Raw genomic sequence first — 25,564 nt, 5'->3', positions numbered from 1 at the left:
CAAACTGTGGGCATGGTGTTTGAAAGATATTGACATATACGGGTGGGGGGGGGGTTCTAGTTGAGTTGCATTATGGGAAATGTAGGATGCACAGGTTTTGGTGCTTCACTGGTACTTGAAGACTAAAATTAAAACTCTACAGCTGCAATTTTGATGATTTTGTTTTTGTTGTTATTCGTCTTTTGTAACTGCCCCACATTGGAGGTGCAATACTTAGCCCTTGTCAGAGTATTGTATTGTTTTATTAAGATATTTAGTTATTTTCCTTTAGTGTTACCAGCACACTGGGATTATTACATCATTTAGAGCAGTGGTTCTCTGTTCATGTGCCTTTACAGAGGCTGATAAAAAGCTCTCCTCCACTTCATATTTTTATCAGTTAATAACATTGATAAGGGGAAAAAAAACTAATTAAAAAAGGATCCTAGTTGAATTTTAGTGAAATAAAAGTCAGCTGTCCTTGTGTAAATTATATCCCTCCCCCAAGTGACCCTTGACCTTGGAAGCAGCAGCTGACACAATATCTTAAAACAGTGTGCATTCAGTAGCTGTTGTGGAGCTTTCAGACATATCACATGATCTTCATCAGTGAATGGAGTTTGCCTAGATGTAATTATTATAATAATAATTTTGGGAGCTCTTTTTTTTTTTTTTTTACATATGTGCTCTGTGTATTTATTTACTTGTTTGTATTTTTTAAGGCACATGTAACAAAGACTGTACCAAGTCTGTAACTTGTCAGAACATGGAGGGGGCTAGGACCATGAAGCCAGGACCTGCAGCGACTACATTCCCGTGCATTTAAATAAGAAAGTCATTATGATGGTGATGAGGGCAACACACCTTTCCACGCCAGGAAAGAGGAAGACGCACAGCAGCAGCTCTTCCTTTATTTGTGTCGGTGTGATCTCAGTGTGAGCTGCTCTCCTCCTCCTCTCCTCTCTTGTCCTGTCCTGTCTGTCTCTGTCTGTCTGTCTGTCCATCCATGCCCGCTGTGTGAACCTGCTCTGTCCGGGATATTCTGCTGTTTCACCGGATCCCACCGCTGTGGAATGAGTTTTATCAGCAGCTGGAGACGAAGCGTGAAGAAAAATGACAGCAAAAAGTGAGTAGGAGGGGGGGAAAGCTTCTAGAAATCAGTGCAAGTCCTGGCCCTGTCGATACTTGTCTGCTTTCCAGCAGCGAGAATGTAATCGCTCTTCATGGGCACCGTGATGGGCTTCCTTGTCAGATTTGAAGTGTAAAGCCCAACGTGTCCGGGACCCCAGATCCTCTGTAGACCACTCACACTTTGTCCTCTGAGCAGGTTCAGTGTCTAAAACCTGATCTGTGAAGTTTATCCCTGTGTGTCTGTGCAGCAGAGAGATCAGATGAGTCATTCCTGTTATCCCATTATAACAACAGCTGCCACTTCTCTTTCAGACAGAGAAAAAAAGTTGTGCTTGACAAGCAAATTCACTGTTTGTTTTTTTTTTTTTAAATCACCGTGAGACAACAGAAAAAATACTGCAGATGAGGTTCAGGACAATGTTGTTGCCAATCTGCAGCCTGTTAGACAACATTACAGTCATCATGTGGTGAAGCAGTATTACAGTGAAGTGACAGTGTGACAAAACGAGCTCCTGAATAAAAGCAAGATATTTATGTAATGTTTTTATTTTTATTTTATTTACATAGAGAAAAGATTTTTGAATTGAATAAAGTGGAGGGTTTTGTGGTTTAAAGCTGTTGTGGATCAAATGTTCAAAATGGTCTAAAAATAACACACAGCAAAATTACAAATTCTAAACATCCAGTTTCTGTATTTCTCTCTCTTAATTAAACATCTTAAACTTGCAGCCACAGGGAGGGGGCTCCACTTAGTTTTGTGCTTGTGCTGACATTTGCTTCCTTTTGACGTCTGGTCGTCAGCACCTTTTCCATTCACTATTCAGTTTGACAAATTAATTAAGTAAGAGAAGACTGCCTTCCATTACTTTGCACCGTATAAACCGAACATCTCATCCCAGTGGGCACGTATAAATGTTTAATGTGAACATTTCTAGAGATGTCTGTGGTTCTGATGCTGTTTGTATATGTCTGTGTGTGACTGGAGGCATTTTGTTTTGAGTCTTGTCTCTTTTTATTTCAGGGTCTTGATCTCAATGAGACTGTCCAGTTACATAAAAGTTATAATAATTGTTATTTTCCATGCAGTTATTTTTTCTCATATTCTGTTTTTCTTATTCAAACATACCGTTTTTTTGTCATCTATGCTCTGCAAAGGATCTGTGCTAGACTCTTGAGTCCTCCCCGCACCGTCAGATGAGACTTCCTCTCACCGTCATGAGATCCATTCTTATGTCTTAGCTAAACTGACCTTTGACCTCTTCACAGGGATGCCCAGAAGGCACAAGACGTCCCTGACAGCCCAGACTCCCCGAGCCGGTATGGTCAGATTGTGCCCACACGTTTATTTTTACAGTTGGGAACAGTGTCACAAAGAAAAACAACAAACCCTTTGCTGCTCACAGTGCTAATAACACATTCGATAAGAATATAATAATACATTTGAAGCTTCTGAGTTCATCATTTTTAACTCCAGACATGCTGAGTCATACACTGACTGACTTTTATTTCTTTTCAGGTTGTCAGTCATAAACAGTCCAGACCTGGATCCCATCATCACAGACTTCAGGTAAGGGTTTTTAAATAAACAACCAGACAGCTGTACATTTAAGTAAATAAATTAGACAAATAAAATAAGATAAATGCATATTCTGGGTGACAGTTTAAATGTTGACTCCATTTTTTAAAGGAAAGTTTACCTTCTGTAAACCTTCTGTTTGCAAGTGATACATATTTTTTAAATAAACCACCAAAACTTTCCTACGAACTGTTCCCATACCCAACTGAGTTCACAGACATTTTCCCAAAACTTTTTCGAGTTAATATCTGAAGAAAGATCCTCAGTAAATCACTGCCAAAAAAATAAGTTGCCTGGGAATGTCCACATATATCACTGTCTGTGTTTCTATGGCTCTCATGATCATGTTCCTCAAACAAAAGCTCTTCTTTCAGCTGGTTTTCGTCCCCAGAGATTGTCCTCTTTTCTCTAAACAGCCTTGATTTTGTTCCTCTGTTTCAGGTTACAGCTGCCAGACAACAAAGATGGTCTGCAATCGACAAATCCATCTAATGGGTAAGACTGTGGAGTGAACTCTGACTGATCATAAAGCAGGTTTGGATCACAACAGAAATGTTCTGAAAAACCCGTCAATGTCTCATTTGCAAAAACTCTTCTTGAAAAGTTGTCATGGTACTTTTGCGTCTTTGCTGTTATGTAATGCTACTCACCTATCTGTGAGCCGGTGTGAACAGATTGTAACCTGGAGGATTTCTCTTGATATATCAGTGACACATTGAGGTAAAGTTCACAAGAAGGTCACCGGCATTAGTGCAGCTTCTTCCTGGTGTTCACCTTGTTAATAATTCAGACAGGCAGAACCTGAGAGAAACATCATCTCTCAACTCTCTCTGTCAAGTCATGACTGGGTGAGTGTGAATACAAACCTGTTGCATATGCAATAGTCTAATCCTGCATTGTGTTTCGAGGCATGTAAAGCATTTATTAGGAAGGAAAAGAGCGTGGATGATCAGGAAAAACTAAACAGAGTTAAAGTTGCTGACGTACATGTTGCACATTTACTGTACATCTATGAATCTTAAATATATTAATTTTAAGCTGTTAATTTAAAAAAAATTACAATATTTTGGAAATAACTTGACAGTATGTGCCTGCTTCCTCATTTACTTAAAATTGCCATATGTAAGTTTTTGCTAACGCTACATAATTATTGTTAGTATCAATAGCTGTCTACTTACCAAGAGTTTTAATCATTATTGCCCTTACAAGACGAGAGGTTAGAATAACTTGACTGGACTGAGGGCAGACTGAAAGCTATTGACAGACAGATTATTGCAAAGTGGTATTACAAGATGGGACTGGCTGGGGCTAGCTGGTTAGCATGCTAATTTCAGTAGAAAAAAAAATGATAGTGATAGTAGCAAAACAAGAGTTGGAGACTGCTCTCAGCGAGTAAAGGAATGAATTTGATGCAGGACTCACAACATTTCCTCTAGACTAGTAAGTAAACAGATGTTAATGCTGTTGAAATGTTGGCTATGTGGCAATAGCAAAAACTTACATATAGCACCTTTAAGTTTTCCCATGTGTACCAACAGGTTATATTTTGCAGGAAAATAGTTTAAAGTTAATTTACAGCAAAAAGACCTGTTGCTTTATATGATAAGTCCCACCATGTCCTATAATCACTGGATTGGTACAATTACTTATTCTGGAGTATGAGATTAGGACACAGATCCAATTCTCCACCATGAGGACAGCAGCGTATCAAATCTAGTTATCTCCACCTTAAACCCATGACTCTCTGTGCTCCTCACAGCACACACATGAGAGATGTAAACAACAATTCCATGTTATTTTGTTGTTGTTGTTGTTACAGTCTATAGAGACAGATCTATTTAGTCTCGTGTATCTGTGCTAGGCCAAAGTGCTGTGCTCTTGTGATTGTGTTTTTATGGGGGGAAAAAATATGTCAAATGTGATGAGCACTTAGTCACAGTCACATGAGTATGATCTTTATGCTTTCTTAGCAGTGTTGCTAATGGAGTGTGCATGTGTGGTTGTATATATCTGCTTTAGTATTCTACTCTGGTTTGATGGAGAGAAATAATTTTTGTGGTTAAGATGAATGTTGTAAAACAGTGCTGAATATAGACAGCAGAGCTGTAGACATCAACTTGGACTTTACAGGCATTTCTTACTATTATCTGACATTTTATAGACAAAACCGATTAACTGGTCAATCAAGAAAATAGTAATTTGTCGCAGCCCTAATGCAGTTACCAGACAGAGGTAAATAAATAAGCTTTCTTAACACTTACATCACACAAAACAAGTCTCAAATAGACTGATTGAATACTAAAACTGTTCTCATTGTTGATGAATGCTTTGTTCTAATCAGAGGGCATTTATCCTTCTTAGCGCTTTTCAAAAGGATTAAACAAAAGGATTAAACACTTTTCTGACACTCGATAATGGGCCTTTTTCATCAGTAAGAAGGTCAAGTCAGTTCTCTCTGAACTAAAGCGTTCAAGTGCTGTACATCTCTCTCCCTCACACACACACACACATACATACACGCACTCGCACACACACCATCGAATAGATGAGTGGTGAGCTGCTCTTTATGGTGATCAAACACCATAACACCTGGCACTGTGGCCACATTTCATTTATGATTTCACATTAGTTCGTGTGTATCCACAGTGTGAAGCTGCCGTGCTGCATCTGTGTCTTCTATTTCTGGACTCTCCAGTCGCTGCAGTGTTCAGTCTCTGCCACTGCAGCAGACCGGACGGGCTCACAACGCACCAGCACTCTCGTTTTTCCATCTTTTAAATCTCAGTTTCTCTCAGTCACCTATAGCAGAAGAAAGGATGTGATGGTGTTTGTGTCTGGAATGAAAGAAGGTCTTTTAATTGTTACATATCTCTTCTTTTAGCTGTCATTCTCTTCCTCTTCCTAGCTTTGTATTTTTTGGTAGTTTCATATCTTATATGAAAATCCTCAGGCCATGAGTTGTGAGCATTGAGCTCCGCCCCCGATTTAGCATTAGCCAATTGGAGCAGAGACTGCAGTGTGTAGCATAAGGATGATGATCGGAAGAGGTGGGACAGGCTTGTGTGTGTGTGTGTGGGGGGGGGGAGCAGCACAGATAGCCTGTGTATCTTCTCTTCATGTGTGATAGTCATCCCAATCTTATTAAGGGCTGCTGTTGCTGCTGCGCCTTTCCTCCTCCTCCTCTCACCCCCTCCCTCTCTTCTTCATTCTTCTCCCTCTCTCTGTCTCTATTTCTTCCTTCTCTCTCTCTCTCTCTCTCTCTCTCTCTCTCTATCTCTCTCTCTCTCTCACCCGCCTGCCCTTCTACCGCTGCTTCTGCTCTTGTTGCTGCTGCTACAGAAAGAGACACAGACCATTACACTGCTCTGCTGTAAAGGCCCCAGGCTCACATTCACTTCTGCAATTTTCTCTATCTGTCTTCTCCTCTGTCCCTCTTTCACACACACATACACACACACACATTTTGCCAGATGAAAATGTCAGGAGAGGAAGAGACTCTGTCAAACGGGTAAGATACTTCATCACTGCTGCGTGTTGGGATGGCGTGTGTTTTGTCATACATTTGGTGAGATGTTCTGTTCAGTTTTGTTCCCATGATGTAAAGGGAAATGTGTGTGTGAGTTCAAGCTGTGACACTCAGGCATGTGGACAAACTCGCTTGGTTTATTATAGGAGCAGCTCAGCTCTTTTGTGTCACTGCCCGATCGCAAAGAGGCCTCAGAACATCTTATACCAGCTGGAATAAATATGGTGAAAGCTCTGTGGCCCAGAGTTGACTAATGCTTCGTCACTCTTGAACCGGTGTGTGTGTGAGCTTACGTGTTGGTTTGCATGAGCACATGCAGGGTTGTGTTTATGAATAGTCGTTGTGTACTAAGTGGTTTTATTTGTGTGTGTGTGTGTGTGTGTGTGTGTGTGTGTGTGCGTGTGTGCATTTGCCTGATAATGATCGTCACTGTGCAACTTGCTCTCTAGAGAAATAAACCCAGAATTTCAGACTTGCTGTCTTCAAATTCAATTAAATTATGGAGACAATGTGTGGTATGCACATCCTGAAGCTAACAGACTCTCCTCATTGTCCTGGTCGTCATGCCTTTTCTTTCCTTCATACAATTGTCAATTTCTCCCTCTGTTTAAAGGACAATGTTCTGTGCTGGGTGATAATCTTTGTTCACTGACTGAAATCTGATCAGATTTTCTCTTCAGGTTGTCTTTAAGATGCAAACCTGCCAAAATGTTGTTTTCCAGTCAGCCAGGACCAGTTGAGTTTGTTTATAGCTGTAAGGAAACGATGAAGCCATTCATCAGTAACACTGTCAGAATACTGTAGTCACTGCTGTTAGTTTACTAATTTGATTATTTGTCCATGAATCATCCAAATAATTTGAACACCAAGAAGTTTGACCTGTAACACAAAACTATTAAGCATTAGAAGCCATTATGTAACAGGCACACATGCCTCTCCCTTGACGGTTATTGACATTTAATATTTATTAGGTTGTGCTTGTACTCTTTGTGTAACAGGTGATTAGACTGTAATCAATTGATGAGGACTGAATAACAAAAAATGAATATAAGGTGAAGACTTGTTTTTCAGGTTGTGGTTACACTTGGTGGTTTTGGTTAAGGTTAGAGTCAAGATTGGTTTTTAGTTCAGTTATAGGTTCCAGGATCCAGGGAATGAATATAGTCAATGCAATGATAAGTTTGGTTTGCATGTCCAAAGACAGAACTGACACTAAAAACTGTGCTTAACCACATCTGGCTGTTTCTTGTTTCTATGTAGTTTGTTGTTTTGAGTAAAAGTGACAGTGGACAGTCACTGCACCCTCACAGAGAGAAAACTATTACGACACAGCAGAGAAAGCTCTGGTTGGGTTTAGTCATTGGCCACTGGGGGAAGACATGTGACTCTACAGCATTATCCTTGAAATCAATGACATAAAAAACAGATACACAGTGATAAAAATATATACAGTGTGTTACCTTGCTTTAATTTCCTCCTGACATTATTAATGCTCATATTACTGATCCTTTTATGTCTCATTCTTTTACTGTCTGAAGGCACTCAATTGTAGAACAGTACATTTAAATTAACTTTATTATTACAAGTGTTAACATTAATGCTATTATTAACTTTTAAATTCTGGACACTGAACATGCATGCTGCTCTGACAGCAGTGACTTTGTGTGCTGTTATCAGGAAGCTCAGCTCGCAGCTGGTCATATGGTGAACACAGCAGTCACCCGCATGTCATTAGGCAGTGCTGCACCAGTGTGTGTGCTACTTTATTGTGGTGGTGGTGTGTGTGTGTGAGAGAGAGAGAGAGAGAGAGAGAGAGAGAGAGAGATGATTTTGTAGTTTGTCTATGTTTCTAAAGGGCAGGAATGTAAATTGAATGCTGTCTATTAGTCACTGCTGCTACACACATTAGCTTTAGTTGTGTTTGCTCAGCTTCTTCTCTTCTATTCTTCTGCGTCTGTCTAATGTTTGCAGCTGGCATCTTATACTCTGTGTTAAAGAGGTAATACTGACTGACTGCTCTCCAGTCGCTGAATGTAAATGGGGCACAGCTGTCATGTTCGTATGATCAATATGGTGGCCTGGAAAACCAAACTGGATTTTAAGATGAAACAAAATAGGAGCCAGGTTCCTACTTCACACAAACACATCAATAATAAGAAATGAACAACTCAGAAATGTGCCACTATTCAAGCATTATATCATAAAAATGAACATAAATACCAAATAACTATATTTGTTAAAAAAAAAAGTAGCACTCAACATGATAAACAAGTCATTATCCATATAAAAGAAATGAATCATCTTGATGTTGATGAACATTAGTCTAGCACTCTTGTCAGCCGTTAGTGTTTCAGATTTACAGTTTAATGCATTTGTTTCACTCATTATGGTGAATGTTTGTCACATGCTGTGGGTTTCCACACACATCTAAGCAGATCCATCATCAGCACAGTGAGTGAAATCAAAAGCCCCTTTTACACAGTCTTGTTTGAGCCAAGAGTATTACGGCTTTATTCTGTCTCACCGTTGTGTATAAAGGGTGCAAATACAGAAATGCAGAGGGGAACAGTGGGGATAGTCCAGAGCCAGGTCAGCGCCTGTGTAACATGGAGAGACAGCATGGCAGAACAGACACCAGCACTAATATGTTACATGTCACGCCTCTGATTCCGTAACACCGGCGTGATACTTAAAATCACACACTGGGGAGGCATTATACCAGCTTTGTTTGGTTAGGTGTAATCAAGCAAAGCCGGCATAATGAGGGATCTTCTTAATGGCAATATAGCGGGACCTCTATATAATAAAAGAAGCTAATGAGGAGGGAGCCTTGTGATGAGGGAACTGTGCATGATTCTCAGTCATGACTTGACAGTCGTCACGTGCAGGTCATGTGCACCATGAAGTCAGAATACTCAGCAACTTCATCAACGATTATCAGGGGCTTCCACAAAGACAGCTCACAACAGTATGTTGCATTTAGAGGAGGATACACAAATAATTTGTGGCAGCAGCATCTGTTCTTCATCTTTAATGAATAATCCTGTTAAAAACTGGTCCCCAAGTTAGCTGAAATAAAAGAGGATAGTTGTGCAAGTACTGTAATTTATGCTAATTCCTTCTGTAATGTGCAGTGTAATGCAAACAGCAACAACACGAACAGCAAAGCACTCTCTTGAGCCAATTTGCTTGTCTGGCTCGCACTGCCTGTGTTTCTGTTTCCGTTTCTAGTGAGAAGTAATAGACAGGTTGGAAAGGATTTAGTAGAGGATAAATGCAGAAACTGAACAGAGACAATATGAAGATTCCACTTTCTCTGTTGTAGGTCCGTGTTTGGAGGCTGCTTTTGTTGCTGTAAATTAGAACAGGGTCACTGCAGTAGAGAGAGACAGATAGAGAAAGGGAAACTCGGGGATTGGCAGAACAGAGTGAGATGACGTGGATATTATGTGGATCCTCCTGAGTCTTTGCAGATTAAAAGAAAGTCCACTTAAATGTGTTTTTAGAGACTGTTTGGATTCCCAGTCTATGAAAATATGATTTGATTTACATGTGTTTTTGTACATACAGTTTATCAGTTATAATAAAACAGATCAACTCATTTGTGTATCATTTGCTCAGAGTGATTTTTATGTAGAGATAGAAAATTCTCACTAAACTAAAAATTCATTAGACTCCCAGCCTGACCAGCTTTCACCCTCCTCATCCACATTGTGTGTTTGTTTTTGTTATTCAGGTGCTCGCGGTCAGACCTGTCCCTGGCACTGGAAGACTGTATGGCCGCCTTGGACCTGTTTCTCAGAAATGACTTTGAGGAGGCGCAGACCCAGCTCAGATGCAGGTAAGATGTAATTTGAGCCAGCTATTCTAATATAGTTGCTGTTCTCACCTGTAGCGGAGCTCAGATCCACCTGGCTTTGTGCTTTCATGGACAAGTATAATGGATGAGAGACAAACAGCTGACTTTATGCATGCAAGCAACTGTATTTTTAGTGCTCTGGGCTCTCAGTTGCAGTTACACACACACACAAATAATAAAATGAATAGTAGCGAGTTCCATTTAGCTGCTTCAGTTTCAGGGTCCTAGTATTGTTCATGCTGGCTCACTGCCACGCTGTCATGGTTCACTGGAACACCTGAATAAAGCAGTCGTTGTTAATATCATTAGCAAGTTTTTCCCTCTGTGTGTTCATGTCTGCTTTGGAAAAAGGCCTTTGGATGATATCATTTTGGTTTAGTGCTAATTAGCAAATGTTAGCATGCTAACATGCTAAACTATGATAATAAACATTATACCTGCTAAACATCAGCATGCTAGCATTGTTGTTGTGAGCATGTTAGCACGCTGATGTTGACTTGAGCTCAGTGCCTGCTGGTACAGCCTCATCTCACTCTGCAGTTGAAAGTCAGTTCGGATTGGGTGGCAGAGATGTGTATTATTTTGTTGCCTCTGTTATGATGATGAGTAAGCAGCAGTCTTTACTGTATTACCTCATTTGATTTAATATACCTTTACAAGGTTAAATATTAAATCGATAACTCCAGTATTTTTGTATCTGTGCCTTATATTCCCTTTTTTTGGGGGGGGGTGTAAATGATTGACAAGGACCGTTTTGCCATTTTGAGCTAGAACAGTGCACCTGGCCATTGTGAACAGCTGCTGTAATGCAATCTAGGAGGCACCTGGCAAAATTGTGGGAGAATACAGCCCAGGTTCAAAAATACCGGAGTAATCCTTTAATGTTTGCAGGCAAATTGCTGCCCTCCTAAAAGAAATTAGATCAGTGTATTTGCTCAGTGAAAATGAAAAACTGAGTTGTCATTGTAAAGTTTTGAGAATCACAATGACCAGTATATTTTGACGCTTTAAAATAATGTTTCTGCCAAAGGAAGTACACAAGCAATAAGTTTAAGGTTTAAATATCCAGTAATGGGCCAGAGACAGAAGTACGATACAGGTGACTGAGGAGTGAACTTTAATGTTTTATTGCCATAAGTTTTACTTGATTGACACGCAGCTTTGATTCACAAACACAAACTCCCTCTCCAGACTCACACCATTACCTCTAGTTTTGTATTCCACTGTGTCATCAAGTTACTCTATTGTTCACTGTTCATTCTCTCAACTATTATCACAACCTTTATCACACCATGGCTATTGTCCTCCACCCACTGTCTCTTCTCTCTGGGGCTGTGGGCCACTCCTTAGCCCCAGTTTCTTCTTTTCAGAACTGGCTTATGATGAGACATGAGAACCGCTTCCTGTCAGCCTGTACTTTCTTTTTGTGATGTTGTACTAAGGCTAGATGGAGACACACTGATAGCTTGGTGTTGTTGTCACTCTGGTGTTTTTACCTCTGTATCAAAAAAGAGCTGATCGGCGTAATTTGTTTGATTTCTTAGCTCAGGCTTAATTATGCAGACTTTTGTTGCAACATTACATAAATATTTTGTTGCTCAGTGACTATCCTGGTGTCATAAACATAATATGCTTCAGTATTTAAATCAGGATTTGTGAAATATTCCGACCTGAAGGAAAATCTGCCTTAATCCACCTTGGCACTACCTCTAGCTGCTGCCACCTGATCCTTAGCCGTCTGTTAGGCCAGCAGGGCCTGATTTCTGTCTCCATATTCCAACCACAGCTCTCTGTGGGCTATGTCTTCCTCTTTCAGTCTCTGAAGTGCACCTGAACAAACACTAGGTGCAAATATGTACATGTTTGTAGCTGTTTTGAGCCCAGGTGGTTGGATTTGACACATACAATGGAACAGTGTCAGAAATCAGTGCAGATTAAAACCAGGTGTTAGGTAATTCTGTCCAGGATATCTGGCCAGGTACGTTATTGTAGTGTTTTATCAGTTGAATGTCTTATTTAGGTTTGTGAAAGTAGTTCAAGAGTTAAATTAATTATATTCAGTGCAAGTTTCTGAACAAACGTTGAGTCCTTCAGTTCAGACTCTCCCCAGTTTTAACAAAAGAATTCAGTCGACAGTATGGATGCAGTCAAAGTGTCGCTTTACATTTGAATGCAGCACTCTAATCTAATTGAGATGTGGCTTTATTTTGTTTGGTTTGTACAAAACCTGATAACACCCACAACCCTCCTCCGAATTCTCCTGTTTGCTGCTCAAAAAATGGGTTTTGTGAGGAAGCTGATGGCCAGAGGCATCAAACTTTCTAATGTACAATATTATGTAAGGTGTGTAAACATCTGCTGCATCGAGAGAGAGAGGGAAAGAGCGAGAGAGTGAAACATTGAGAGACTAATCTGTGGGAAACGAGCAGCCCTGAGGATGTGAAGCACCAGCTGAGGCTTTCCCTGTCCTCCTAAGTGTTCATCTGTCCTCTGCTTTAGTCCATGTGTGCTCTCTGGCTCTCTCCTTCTCCAGTCTGTGTTTCCTCTCCCCTACCTAAAGCTAGATGCTGACGCAGTCAAGTGGGACAATCTCTGCAACACACAGACACACAAACACATACACATATCCTTGTACACCTATCTTTGTGGGGTCCCATCATAGACATAATGCATTCTGTAGCAGTGCTTTCCCCCTAAACTTAACCCTTAACTCTTAACCATCATAACTGAATGCCTAGTCCTAACGTTAAGCTAAACCTAATTGTAACCTTGACTCTAAAACTCAGCTGGATCCCACAAGTATAATGGGCTCCTGGTTCTCAGACCCCACAAATATAATAAAACAAACACACCCACACACCTACTAATGAGAAATGTGTGTGCTGTGTGTCTCTTCCCACAGTCACCATGTGGATTTTAACTTTTTTAAATTGGCCAAAGGAGCTGGAGCATGGAAAACAGGACAACAGGAAAACAGGGTCAGTCACTACAGGGTTAAAGCTCTCACACTAATGACCAATTTAAAAAAGTTAAAATCCACATGGTGTCATGTTTTGTGACTGTGGGAAGAGACACACAGCACACACATTTCTCATTGGTAGGTGTGGGATTGGGAATTGAACACTGAATTGAATTGTCTGTTTTTCACCGAAAAACTTAAGCATTACTCATTACTAATGTGGACAATATTCCTGATGTGAACTACATATATCAGAATAGATACTGAGGGACGTTAACTTGGGGAGAGGAAGCTGATCGGCAGCTTTAGCTCAGGCAGTGACTTGTCAGCCATTTAGGGTAAGGTTGGTAGATTTGTGTTCTTGAGCAAGACTCAGACTTGACTGAACCACAAGTTGCTTTCAATGTATATATATATATATATATATATATATATATATATAAGCTCAGGTCTTACAGATGGATCACACGACAGTTCAATAAGATACCAGCTTATTTTGATATTGTTGACCAGAGGTTCTGTAGTCTGAGCTACTGTCTGTGCATCAATGTCAACGTCAGTGATCAAATCATACCATGTTATATAAACCTGTAAACTCTTTAAGGTGATATATTACAGGATTCAGGTATTTGAGACTCAGGCTATATGTTTCTCCTCCTCTGAGTCATAGTCAAAGAACCACTGCAGACTCATTCACAACATTGTAGAAACATGCTTGCTAAGTAACCAGTCAAGTGTTTATCAGAGTTTTTTTTTTTTTTTCTTGATCAGCCCTTAAATCCCTCATGTTTCCAACAGCAGGCTTAGTTTTATTTGCCAGCTCTCTGTTCAAACATGCCACCAGACCAAGTACAGCCAAAACACTGCAGTCTTATTTTCCCATAAAGCTCTCTTGCCCTGAGTCCCTGCAGCTGTAGCAGGGAGTGAGTGCAGGAGGTGTACAGTAAATGTGTAGCTGTATGACATTTAATACAGAAACTGATGGAGCGGTTTCTTGCTAAGATAATGTAACGTTGTTCCTCTTTAGGCTGTGCTCATGTGAATATTTTGTGACTCGTGACATGCTATGTCTCAAAACCTAGCTGCTAACTTCTTTAGCTTTCGCACTGTGTCACCTCTTATTACAATCAAAACCTTTAGGGAACAATGACTTATTTTGACAGAAATAATTGCTTTGCATGTAGCAACGCTCTGGTCATTGCTGCACTTCCTTGTTGTTACTAACACGTGCAGAACTGAATACAAGGCGTGTGCATTTTTACAGAAAGCACAACACAGCTCCTCCCTGGCATCACAGAGCACTGAGATGCAAATATGTGGGAGATCCAGCTTCAGGATGAAGGTCTTTGTATCCCTGAAATGATGCTGACTGAAAAATATCTGCGTGCTGCTGCAAAATATTTGGAATTCCCAACCACTTTAAACACAACTATGAGCAACTCAATTTACCTCACAGCTCCGTCTGAAAAGGTTTCTCAGCTTGAGTGAGTTTGGTCTGTCGTCTTACATAAGTAAACCTGACGCAATGGAAATGTAAGGCAGGCAAATCTCTCTGCACCTCCGCCTCCTCTGACAGTCGGCTGTTGCTTCCTGGTTGTTGCCAAGTTGGTTCTTGTTTACCAGTTGGTCACTGAATTAGAATTAATTACATTAATTATTTTAGGCGGGGACCTGAAGCTCAGTAAACTCTGTCTGTCTGCTACCAGGAACCCGGATGTATTGCTGCAATTTCATGACTTTAACAGGCTAAAAGTCACATTTATAACACCGCTTTTATTTCTGGATATGGATACATTATAGAGAAAAAGAAATCCATTAAGTCTAAATACATCTTATGATAAAAGTAAAGTTGAGCACAATTAAGAGTCGATGGCCTGTCTTTGCACTTCGTGTCCTTGGATTGGAAAATAGTTTATGTGTCCATGAAAGATGACTGGTTTGAGCTCAGAACAACAACAAAGAGGCAAGTCACATGAGTCAATCTGTAGTGAACAACAAAGATATGTCAGTCATGCAGACCAACAGCATTCCTGTCTACACACCTCCGCCTGTATGTTAGACCGAAATGATCCTCTCATGTCTTCATGAGTGTGTTTACAGTAAATATAGAATACATAAAATGTCTAAAGCTATTTAAACCATTAACTATGACTGCAGGAGGGCAGCATATAAACATCAATGTTTTTATTGTTTATGTTTAAGAATTAGTGCTAATAATTACTTAAGAACTGGAACAACAGGAACCACAAGTACATCTACTGGAAAAAATGTGTGTGACATCAAACACTTTTACTTTATCACTTTAAAACCTGCTGTTCTTGTTAAACATAGGGTGTGATGTGACACACTGGTAACCACAGGTATAAATAGACCTCAGTTGTTTTTTTTTTTTCTATGCAGTTTTGTATTTCCAAGTATTCAGTCACCTCACTGTCGTTAGCAAGAAATGATTATCAGACTACAGCTTTTTTCATGTTCTGAGGCCACGCTGTTCCACATCTCATCTGTACGGCCTGGCTAAGTGACAACAGTGTCAATCTTTAACATTTCTCTTAGTTAAATAAAAGGCCTTCTTCTTCCTCCTGGAAGAGGGCATCACCTATCTGAATCAACACTGTGTGAGGTTTAACATCATTAATATTACATCCTCTTTCATTTTTCAGGACAGTGTGGCATAACCGAAAACCAATATTGTGCATGGCCTTTTTTGTTCTTTTTTTTACAGAACCAAAGACAGCATGTACCACGCTCTGACCTACGCCACTATCCTAGAGATGCAGGCCATGATGACCTTTGACCCTCAACACATCCTGGCTGCAGGAAACACCATGAAGGAGGCCCAGGCTATCTGTCAGAGGTGAGACTTCTTTACAACACCATGAAGAAATAATACATAGATAACAAGCCGATAAACTGTGACAGGGGATTTTGTTTTGAAGTTCCTCTAATCAGCTGCAGAAGTGAATTTTGTCACCTAAAAGCCAATCAGCCTTAAACACAAAGTTTGATTTTAGAAAACTACATTTTCTTTTAGGTTATAAAAGGTGAAGAAGGGGAGTTTGATCAGCATTCATCCTTCTGACTCAGACACACAGCACATGATACTGTATCTTTTGAACGTATATGTAACATCTGACCCAAACCAGAGAACATGCTGAGATCATCCCGACTCACTGACCTAAAGAATGTCACAACTGCCTGTCGCAGTTTGTCCTGAGACACTGTGAGAGTCTCTGTCATGACTCAGAACTGGACTAACAGTAGATCTAATTAGCCCAACCTGATAAACACACACTCTCCTTCAGGCTGCGACTGATCTGAAGTCAGAGCTGCAGTCCTTTTTTTTTTATGTTGTGACTAGAAAATTTAGTGCACTGTCAGCACCTTGTGGTAACTTCATCCTGCAGCAGCTCAGCATCTTGTCTTTACTGGAAAGCGGCTGAGTCACTGATTTGCATAGGAAACAAGATAAGCATAGAAATGCAGGACAGTGCAACACTGCTGAAAAACAATCTATGAATTTTTTCGGTGGAACACAGAATGATTGATGACTGATGGCAGTTTTGTGTTTTGTGCTTGCAGACACCGCAAGAAGTCGAGCTTCTCCAAAAACTTCACAGAAGGTCAGTGAAGCCCTGAACTGACAGGATGATGCTTTACATGAGAGTCTATGTGAACATGTGTAAAATGTGTTAAAAGCAGTGACAACTAATTTGAATCTTTCAGTTGAGTGTATGTGCACTCTTGTTAAAGTACTATATGTGCATGTGTATGTATGTATGTTTATATCTGTATGTGTGTTTGGGCATTACGCTGCAGCACCTGGGCTCTCCTGAGCTTTCAGGCTCTGTCAGACTGATAGGATAACTGTAGCGTAATCATTTTTACCTCAGAGGAACTCCATGCTGAAGTCTGCTACGCCGAGTGTCTCCTGCAGAGGGCAGCACTCACCTTCCTACAGGTCAGAAGCAAGAGTGAGCTGCCATTGATAAATTTATGTTATATTGAAACTCACTTTGATATAAACTCACTCAGCTTTCCCCCCCTTTTCATATCTCTCCTGGTCTCTTGCCTCTTCCCCATGCAGGATGAAAATATGATCAGTTTCATTAAAGGGGGAATCAAAGTGAGGAACAGCTATCAGACGTACAAGTGCGTGTCCTGAATGTCCTTGTTTGGCCTTGTCAAGATTGTGTTAATTATTCCCAGTTTCCTATTAGATCTTACATGTTTTTTCCATGTTCCTCATTAATTTGTAAAACCCTGCATTCTCTCGCTCTTAACCTTCTCTAATTATCTTCACCTTACAGAGAGCTTCACACAGTCCTGCAGTCTGCTGGATACACTCATGGCGACAACCATGGCCATTTTGAGGGTGGTGTTAAATTAGGTGTAGGAGCCTTTAATCTAGTAAGTAGAAAGCATAATGCATTACTTGTAGCATTGAGGGATTAATGGACTTAAGCCTAACTCAAAGTGAACAATAATGAAAACCACTTGCTTATTAATCAGTGTGTTTTTAGCTTAATGCTCCTCATGTTGCACTGATTGATGAATGTTTGATTACAACCACTTTCATCAGCCTCTTCTGCTTAATTGTTTATTCATGAGCATCTAAACTATCAAAAATATACATATTTCTATACATATTTTTATTGCAAAAGATTAAAAAATGTTACCATCAGCTTTTAAGTATAAGTGCAGGATAGTCATTAAGAAACAAGTATAGTGAAAAGGTAATGAACAAGTAATTATCTAGGGTTACTAGACATTTGCACATCTTCCTGTGATTGTTCACCTGCAGAATTATTTGCAGTGGAAGCCTTTGTACAGTATGTTCAGGAAATTCAAGATCATTTCCTTAGAACCCACTCGTGATGTAATTTTAAAGAAAGGATCCTGTAATCCTACCACCATACTGCCTTTCATCCATTACACTGCTTGTCTACTTCCTGCAGATGATTTCCATGTTGCCCACGCGGACGCTCAAGCTGCTCGAGTTTGTTGGTTTCTCTGGCAATAAGGTAAGTTCTGCTGATGAGCGGGAGCCAGTTACAGCCGGCAGTAGGACTGAGGATGTAGCAGCTCTCGTTATGAATGTTGAATATGAGGGTGGATTGTTCTGCTCTGTGTGAAGCACCACATCCTTTCTGAAAACTTTGTGGATCATTCATAAACTGTTTCTGTGATTTCACTCTCAGTAGCTCCTTGATTCACAGGAAACCTCCCTGTGATTTATGGTCAAACTCCTATATTCACTACTGAGTTGACAATGGACAACCTGACACTTTTAGTAAAAGCGTGACATGAAACTTTTACAGCTGTAGAGCTTTATGTGTGAATGACTGAAAATTTGCTTTGATCATAATGACTAATGACTGTACAATCTCTCTGGATCATAACTTCCCAGTATCTGTTGTGCTAAAAGAGTAATTTAAGCTGCTGTAATCACCATACAAAATAATCCTGATATTACTTTGGATATTATTCTGTAACTGCCTTATCTTCTGGTTGCAAAAACTACACATCATACGGTCTCTAGAGGTCTGCTAATATGATCTTAACACCATCCTGCTTATCTTACATAAGGCACTTCCACATTTTGCACGCAGGCCTACCTGTGACCTTTTTCTGTTCAGACTGAATGGCTAAATGTACTCTGGTAGACAAGCAGACGCCACACAACCTCCAGCACACACTCAAAAAACACAGAAAAATTCTGCCAAATGCATTAGGATGCACTCTTTGTGTTGCTTTTACTGCTAATTTACCAAAAGATCTTCCTTGAAACAAGATTTAATTCAAGCTGTCTACGCCTGTGACTGTGTGTGTGATTGTGTGTGTGTGTGTATGTGTGTGTTTGTGCAGGAGTTTGGTCTCCAGCAGCTTCAGGAGGGCTCTGCAGAAAGCACATTCAGGTCCTTCCTTTGTAACATGCTGCTTCTCTGTTACCATACCTTCATGAGCTTCATACTAGGTAAGCAACCACACACACACACACACACACACACACACACACACATAAACACACACACACACACACACACACACACACACACACACACACACACACACACACATTTGTAGCATGCATGCGGCTGCAGCCAACCACAAAGACAGACAAGCAACTCAGTTGTTTTGGTATTGTATTTCTCTCACAGGCACCGGAGAGGGAGACGTTGAAGATGCTGAGAAACTGCTGCAGCCATATCTCAAAAAATACCCCAAGGTTTGCCAGAATTAAACACTTTATTTATTGACTTAATTTTTATTTTCACGTTTCAAGTGTCACATTTCTTTACTCACTGCTGATTTCCTCTCTCACAGGGATCCATCTTCTTGTTCTTCGCTGGTCGAATAGAAGAGATCAAAGGCAACCTGGATGCTGTGAGTATGCATGAAAAAGCAGAGCATACATACATACATACATACAAACATACCGCTGCACTTTTCATGTGTAAACTTTTAATTATTAAGCATCATAGCATTACAGTTTTCTTGATGTTTCTAAGTGTCTTATGTGTCCATGTGTCTGTCAGCCTGAATTTGGTCTTCATAATTGTTCACACATAATTCACACTTAATAGAAACACTTTTGCTACCACAACCTTTCTACTTGATTGCATATGTATATTAAAAGTAATTAATTTTGTGTGGATGACTTCACTTACTTAGCAGTGGTTTAATTCTGTAACTTGTTGTAGTTAGATGGTCTTATAATGTAATTACCAAATTGAAGAGAAGTAATTGCTGCTTACTCATACTATATGTTTGCATTTATTTCTAAAACATGGCATCAGCAGTAGACAAAATTTTAGCATGAAATGAAGACATGTTGGTCTGTAAACTCTGAATTCAGGTTGCCCATCTATTTGCTTGAATCAATGACTCACTCAAACATGATTTGTATTGAGTGAGTTTGAATGTGTGTAAGAAGGAGAGGTATTCAGGGTTTGTGTGTATGCTTCCAGGCTATCAAGCGTTTCGAGGAGTGCTGTGAGGCTCAGCAGCAGTGGAAGCAGTTCCACCACATGTGCTACTGGGAGCTGATGTGGTGTTTCACGTACAAGAGGCACTGGAAGATGGCTTACTTCTACGCGGACCTGCTCAGCAAGGAGAACTCGTGGTCCAAGGTGAGCATCATAGTCGTAGCCTGGGATTTGAATATGTTCAGGCTAATTTGTAAATTTCAAATGTGAAATTAGGCAAGTCCATCTGTTGTTAAATGACCATTAGTGTCAAATAACTTTTCATCAAAATAACCTCATCAGCCTTATTTTGAAGTCGTTTTCTAAGTAGTTTTCATCGACAGAAATGTCACAGACCTCTCTCAGCTCATAGGAAAACATAATATGTAATCGTTCTAGCATAAAATCACCACCAGTTTAGTTGTGTTGGTGACTTAATGGTTATGATCCATAGCTTGTGCAGAAATTGCTCCCTAGTTCAATTCCAGCCTGGCACCTTATTTTGCAAGTCAGTCCCCCGCTCTCTCTCTCTCTCACCTGGCAGCAACAGAGCACCAAGAAGATTCTATTAAATGTTTGATGATGATGAAAATGAAAAAGAAAATTAAGTACACTTTATGCTCTTTAGAAACACAGAAAGCGCAGTCAGCAGCTTTTAATGGCTTTTAATGTCATGAAACCAAACTCAAGACCAAGAGTGTATTTGAGTTCTGGTGCCCTGGTCTGACTCCTTGAACTCCACACAATCATAGCTTTTATTTCTCTCTCTCTCTCTCCTCATCTCATTATGAAAGGAAAAATGGGATTGCAGTAGTAACCACTTTTTCCCGTCCCTCAGGCCACCTATGCGTATATGAAAGCAGCCTACCTCAGCATGCTGACTAAGGATGATTGCCTAACCTTCGGGGAGACTGAGCTCACTCTGTTCAGGTACGAGCTAAGAGCTTGGACGTTACCGAAACTACTCACAGCAACCACAGTGAAACAGAGATGATTCAGTGTGACAGTTACTGTATATCTATAATAGCATGATCACTTTTTCTGGGAGAGAATGTCTTTTAGAGGGAATATGAAGTCATATAAGAAGGAGGAATGTAATTTATATTAAACAGAGGAATAATGTAATAGTAGTTTTTGATTCTACATTTTTTGCTGACACAGAGATAAACGGGCTGCACACCAGCTGCACAAATACTCTAGTAATTCAAAATTTGATCAGACCTTTGGCATGTTTAAACTGTCTGTGAGGTATGTCATCCACAAAAATAGTGTGTCACATATTGTCTCTTTATTACTGACATTCATGTGTCTGAATTTAATCAGATATTGTTTTATATTTCAGGCAGGTCCCAGCGCTGAAGCAGAAAATAGCTGGCAAGTCTTTACCCACTGAGAAGTTTGCTATCAGAAAAGCCCGACGCTACCTCGCAGAAAACCCAATTCCTCTTCCTGCTCCTCCACTGGTCAGTACTGGATAAGGCCTGTTTCAGCATGACTGGATTTTTACAGTTTTTACATTATGTTGCATTCTTTCTTCTAAGTATCTGATTTAAAATGTCACAGAAATTCTGTAGTTTTCTTTCACACACACTTTGGCCTATAAGAACCTCTGTAGGCCTCCCCCATTAACCCAATGGGGTGGTGCTGACCAGGTGCTGAAATGGCCAATTAGGTTGGACCCACTAACCCCTTGTGGTTTAGGCTGTATAAATACCTGTTGTAGTCTAACCTGTCCATAAAATCAGCCGTGAGCTACCAAACAAAATTTTGTTACGTGTATGCATAATGACAACAAAGATTTCTTGAATCTTGAATCTTGAATAAAAGCAGCTGTGTGATTAGTTTGCAGAGGTAACCCTGTGCTTGCTGAATCAGGGTTATGATGAATAACTCTGTTCTGATTCATCCTGTAGCAAAAGCGTCAGAGGGCTAACAGAGAACAATGCTTATTGGTTATGTTTGTTGGCTTCATTTCACAAGTCTATCATCCAGCTGGACTGACTCAGAAAGTGAGTGACTCAGAGAACCTTTTTCTCTGGGTAGGACACTTGATCCCTGAGACCATGTGCTGAGACTCGAGGTAGAGCCCTCTAACCTTGTCATTCTGCCACCATTTGTGTTGCTGACATCATGGCAACTGGGTTATGGCACTGTGGGCATTTATACAATATGTACTTGCAGGGGTTGGTAGCTCTGTCTTGATCGGCTGAACTGTGCAGTTTGGAGAGATCTTAATCTGTGCTCATAGAACTAGTGTTACAAGGGTAACCACTTTTAGAGTCAAGCCATAAAGGGCTGAGGTAAAACGCATTTCATGTTCATGTGTATCAATACAAATTCAGTCACTGTTGGTTTTGTGTGATGTGTGTGTATTTGTGTGTTGTCTAGGAGATGATGTACATATGGAACGGCTATACAGTCATCGGCAAACACAGAGACCTGACGGAGGGCATGCTGAAAACATTGGATGAAGCACAGGCTAAACTTGAGAGCAGCGCAAGTATGCAAAATTATTTAGCACATTCTCAAAGATCTTTGGATTTGAATTCTCATTTTCTCTTCTTTTGATATTAAGGTAGGCTGTATTTATTTTAGATGCTATACTGATGCTATATTTAATCCAAACATCTCAGAGAATTGTATTGTTTGTAGATATAGTTATTGGGGATGTTTGTCCAGTGCTGATGTACCAGTTTTGTGCAGGTTGGAGAGCTGCTTGTTAGCTTCTTAACTGTCCTTTTGTGTTTGTCAGGGACGGAGTTTTCCACAGATGATCAGTGTCTGCTGAGCCTACTGAAGGGACTGTGCCTCAAACACCTGGGGCACCAAGAGGAGGCCGAACACTACTTTACCCTCGTCCTCTGCAAGTAAGCCTCTCTCAGTTACACACACAGACATGTACAGACATAATCCAACCCAAGAAACAGATATGCTCTGTTTTCATGCAACGTGTCATCACCAATTAGCCCAATTGTATTTGTTGTGCATCCTCCGATGAATAAAGGCAGTTCTGTTTTGAAAAACACACAGTACAAGAGTCAAATTGTTCATACTGACTTTACCTCCATGAACACTGTAACCACTGTGTTTTGACATTATCTCCAGTGAGACTCAGATCAAGTATGACCACTACCTGGTTCCTAATGCCCTGCTGGAGCACGGTCTGCTGTGTCTGGAGCAAGGCAGAAAAGATGAAGCTATCAAACTCCTAGAAGCAGCAAAGTGAGTTTTTTTAAACACAACATAAGTCAGAGAGTCTGTGTGTCACACCCACATGTGTTTGTGGTTTTCAGTTACTTTTACAAGAAGTGTTTTCTGTTGTAAACCATCTTTGTGGTTTATGAGTTTATTACAGCGCCATGTGTGAAATAAGAACTTGATTAAGGTTGAAATTTAATATCGATGTGATTGTAAATGACTCCTCTCGCTCTTTTTCAGGCAAAATTACAAAAACTACTCAATGGAATCACGGACTCACTTCCGTATTCAGGCTGCTCTGCACAAGGCCAAGGGCACTGGGGAGAACGGCATCCATGTTCCCTCCAGCCCGTAGCAGACAGAGGAGGGCACACTAGAGCAGAGACAGCTCTCTGTTTCTGCAGTCCCACAATGCAACGCTCAGCCCCGCCCTGCCCCGCCCCGCCCATTCAGGCGGGTGGTTTGTGTTTTTTTTTTTTTCATCAAGTGGACAGAGGAAGAGAGATGCTTATTTTTCTTGTGTGTGCCACTTTCATGGGCAACTGCAGCTCTATGTGGCCCTGACAGGCTTAGGCGGGTGTACCACGCCCTCCTCCAAAGATATATTATGATGAAATTCATTTCCTCATGTGATTTGAAATAGAGACCAGTTCAGAAAATGTGCCTATATTTAAGAAACATTGCTTCTAGCAGGCTTATTTGTCTAGCACCTTGGCCACCCATAAGGGGCGCACTAGGGTAGAAAACAAGACAACATTTATATAGTACATACCGCAGAGGGCCTCCACTACTACCCCAGGATAAAAATGTGCCCAGTTTAGGGCACTGGGGTTGGACCTCATGGAGCCAGAGAACCAAACAGTCCACTATAAATTACCAACACTAACTCCACTCGGCCAGCAGCACCATTTGGCTTTGGTTGTCACAAAGTACTCCCACTTCTTTTAATTTAATGTTACTGATTATTGATAAAAATGAGTAGAGATGACACATCATTATGTGTTTGACACCTGTTATATATCCTATCATGCAACTCACCACATATTCCATGAGAACTATGAGACTGTTTGTACTGAAACATCTGATAAATTTTTGTTGACCGATTTCACCTTTGCTCAGATTTTTGTTCACCACTATGACCAAATTAGATTCTGAATGCTGGGTCCACTATTTTCGACACTATACTAGGTTCATAGTGTTTCTCAGAGCGAGAGAACATCATATTGTTTATTTCAAGTTTTCTTCCTTTCCTTGAAACCTGCTGAAACACTGAAAGACAAAAACATATTCGCGTGGACTATTTTCTTTCAGCCTCCTCCTGACAAACTGATCAAATCCACAGTCCTGTTGTATTTATATTTATGTGTAATGGCTCTTGCACAAAGCTTTGTAAATCAGCCCACCATGCAAACTCTCCATAGTCAAAAAAAAAGCCTATCAGACTTGCAGTGAGAGTTGTTCTTTACATTTATACATTGTAAATGGCACCTTTTACACAAATTGTCCCGTTTTAAGAGGACAGATGAATGTGTCTTTTAGAAAGGCAGACTCCCTCCTTTTCTCCTCCTGGTGTGTGGGACGGGCTCCAACAGTACTTGAGCTTGAACAAACAGGCCATTCACGCCAAGCAGCAAAGGACTGCGTGCTTGTCTGCCTGTTGCATCTTTAGTGGGTGAAGAAGCTCTGAATGGCAACCACCACAGTCTTCCTGCTTTGTGAACATCCTCTGCTGCTCATGTATCAGCCATGCTTGACTACAACCACCTATTAGAAAGACTTGACCATCGTAACCACAATCCTGTGTAAAATAATAATCTGTACATGAACAAATACTTGTAATGATTGAAATGATAAGACAGAAAGGGGTCACCTCTAATTGTGGTCAGGTGATTTGAAGGGCTGTGTCCCAGCAACGGTGTCCAAAACCTAGAAGCTCAGATGGTGTCTCAAGTGTTGGAATTAGAGCACTGCTGATTTATTCATGATTAGAGCAAGGTTTGGGATTCAAGATGATGACTAGGAGTCAGTTTCAATATTTTTAATGGTGGGGGAAATGTATTCTTATTACTGATTTAACAGCAGTCACTCTCTGTAATATTCCAATAACAAATCATATCTTATTTCATAATAATTAATCAAGCTTGTTTTTTCCCCTTTGTTTTACTTATGTAGCTGAAAGAAAAACTCTAACCAAATTTAGTGGCATTGTGATGTTGACAATCAGCATATTATACTGGGCACGGCTACCACTGAGCAGAATGACATTCCTGTACATACTGAATGTTTCTACTGTAATTTAAGAAGAAATGATGATAAGCAACTAAAAAACACATCCTATTTTGTGTTGTCTTTTTTTGACATTTGTGCA

The 25,564-nt window shown here is 40.3% G+C and overlaps 1 protein-coding gene across 2 annotated transcripts; it reads left to right on the top strand.

Moving 5' to 3' along the window:
• Positions 1–816: 816 nt before the first annotated feature.
• ttc39a (tetratricopeptide repeat domain 39A) lies at positions 817–25,533 on the top strand. Of its 2 annotated transcripts, XM_018673338.2 has the most exons (21): positions 817–1,105; positions 2,377–2,427; positions 2,627–2,677; positions 3,128–3,181; positions 9,949–10,053; positions 15,756–15,887; positions 16,613–16,653; positions 16,924–16,991; positions 17,118–17,182; positions 17,341–17,440; positions 17,989–18,054; positions 18,899–19,007; positions 19,192–19,259; positions 19,358–19,417; positions 20,002–20,163; positions 20,837–20,928; positions 21,341–21,461; positions 22,387–22,498; positions 22,751–22,865; positions 23,104–23,220; positions 23,437–25,533. In XM_018673338.2, the coding sequence occupies exons 1-21, from the start codon at positions 1,053–1,055 to the stop codon at positions 23,549–23,551; spliced, it is 1,857 nt and encodes a 618-aa protein (XP_018528854.1). In that variant the 5' UTR covers positions 817–1,052; the 3' UTR covers positions 23,552–25,533. The 2 variants fall into 2 exon arrangements, with proteins under 2 accessions (XP_018528854.1, XP_018528855.1); XM_018673339.2 differs by lacking the exons at positions 817–1,105; positions 2,377–2,427; positions 2,627–2,677; positions 3,128–3,181 and adding an exon at positions 5,839–6,194.
• Positions 25,534–25,564: the final 31 nt, after the last annotated feature.

This window comes from Lates calcarifer, linkage group LG17 (genome assembly GCF_001640805.2).
Source record: "Lates calcarifer isolate ASB-BC8 linkage group LG17, TLL_Latcal_v3, whole genome shotgun sequence".
NCBI classification, from domain to species: domain Eukaryota; kingdom Metazoa; phylum Chordata; class Actinopteri; family Centropomidae; genus Lates; species Lates calcarifer.
The sequence above is the reverse complement of the archived record's forward strand: the minus strand, read 5'-3'. Positions and strand labels throughout refer to the sequence as shown.

What these genes read in the sequence shown, in the direction of transcription:
- ttc39a (XM_018673338.2), top strand. Translation starts at nt 1,053, where the DNA reads ATGAGTTTTATCAGCAGCTGGAGACGAAGCGTGAAGAAAAATGACAGC. An exon ending in CTCCAAAAACTTCACAGAAG is followed by an intron (nt 16,654 to 16,923) that starts GTCAGTGAAGCC and finishes TTTTTACCTCAG; the next exon opens with AGGAACTCCATGCTGAAGTC. An exon ending in TAAACTTGAGAGCAGCGCAA is followed by an intron (nt 22,499 to 22,750) that starts GTATGCAAAATT and finishes TGTGTTTGTCAG; the next exon opens with GGACGGAGTTTTCCACAGAT.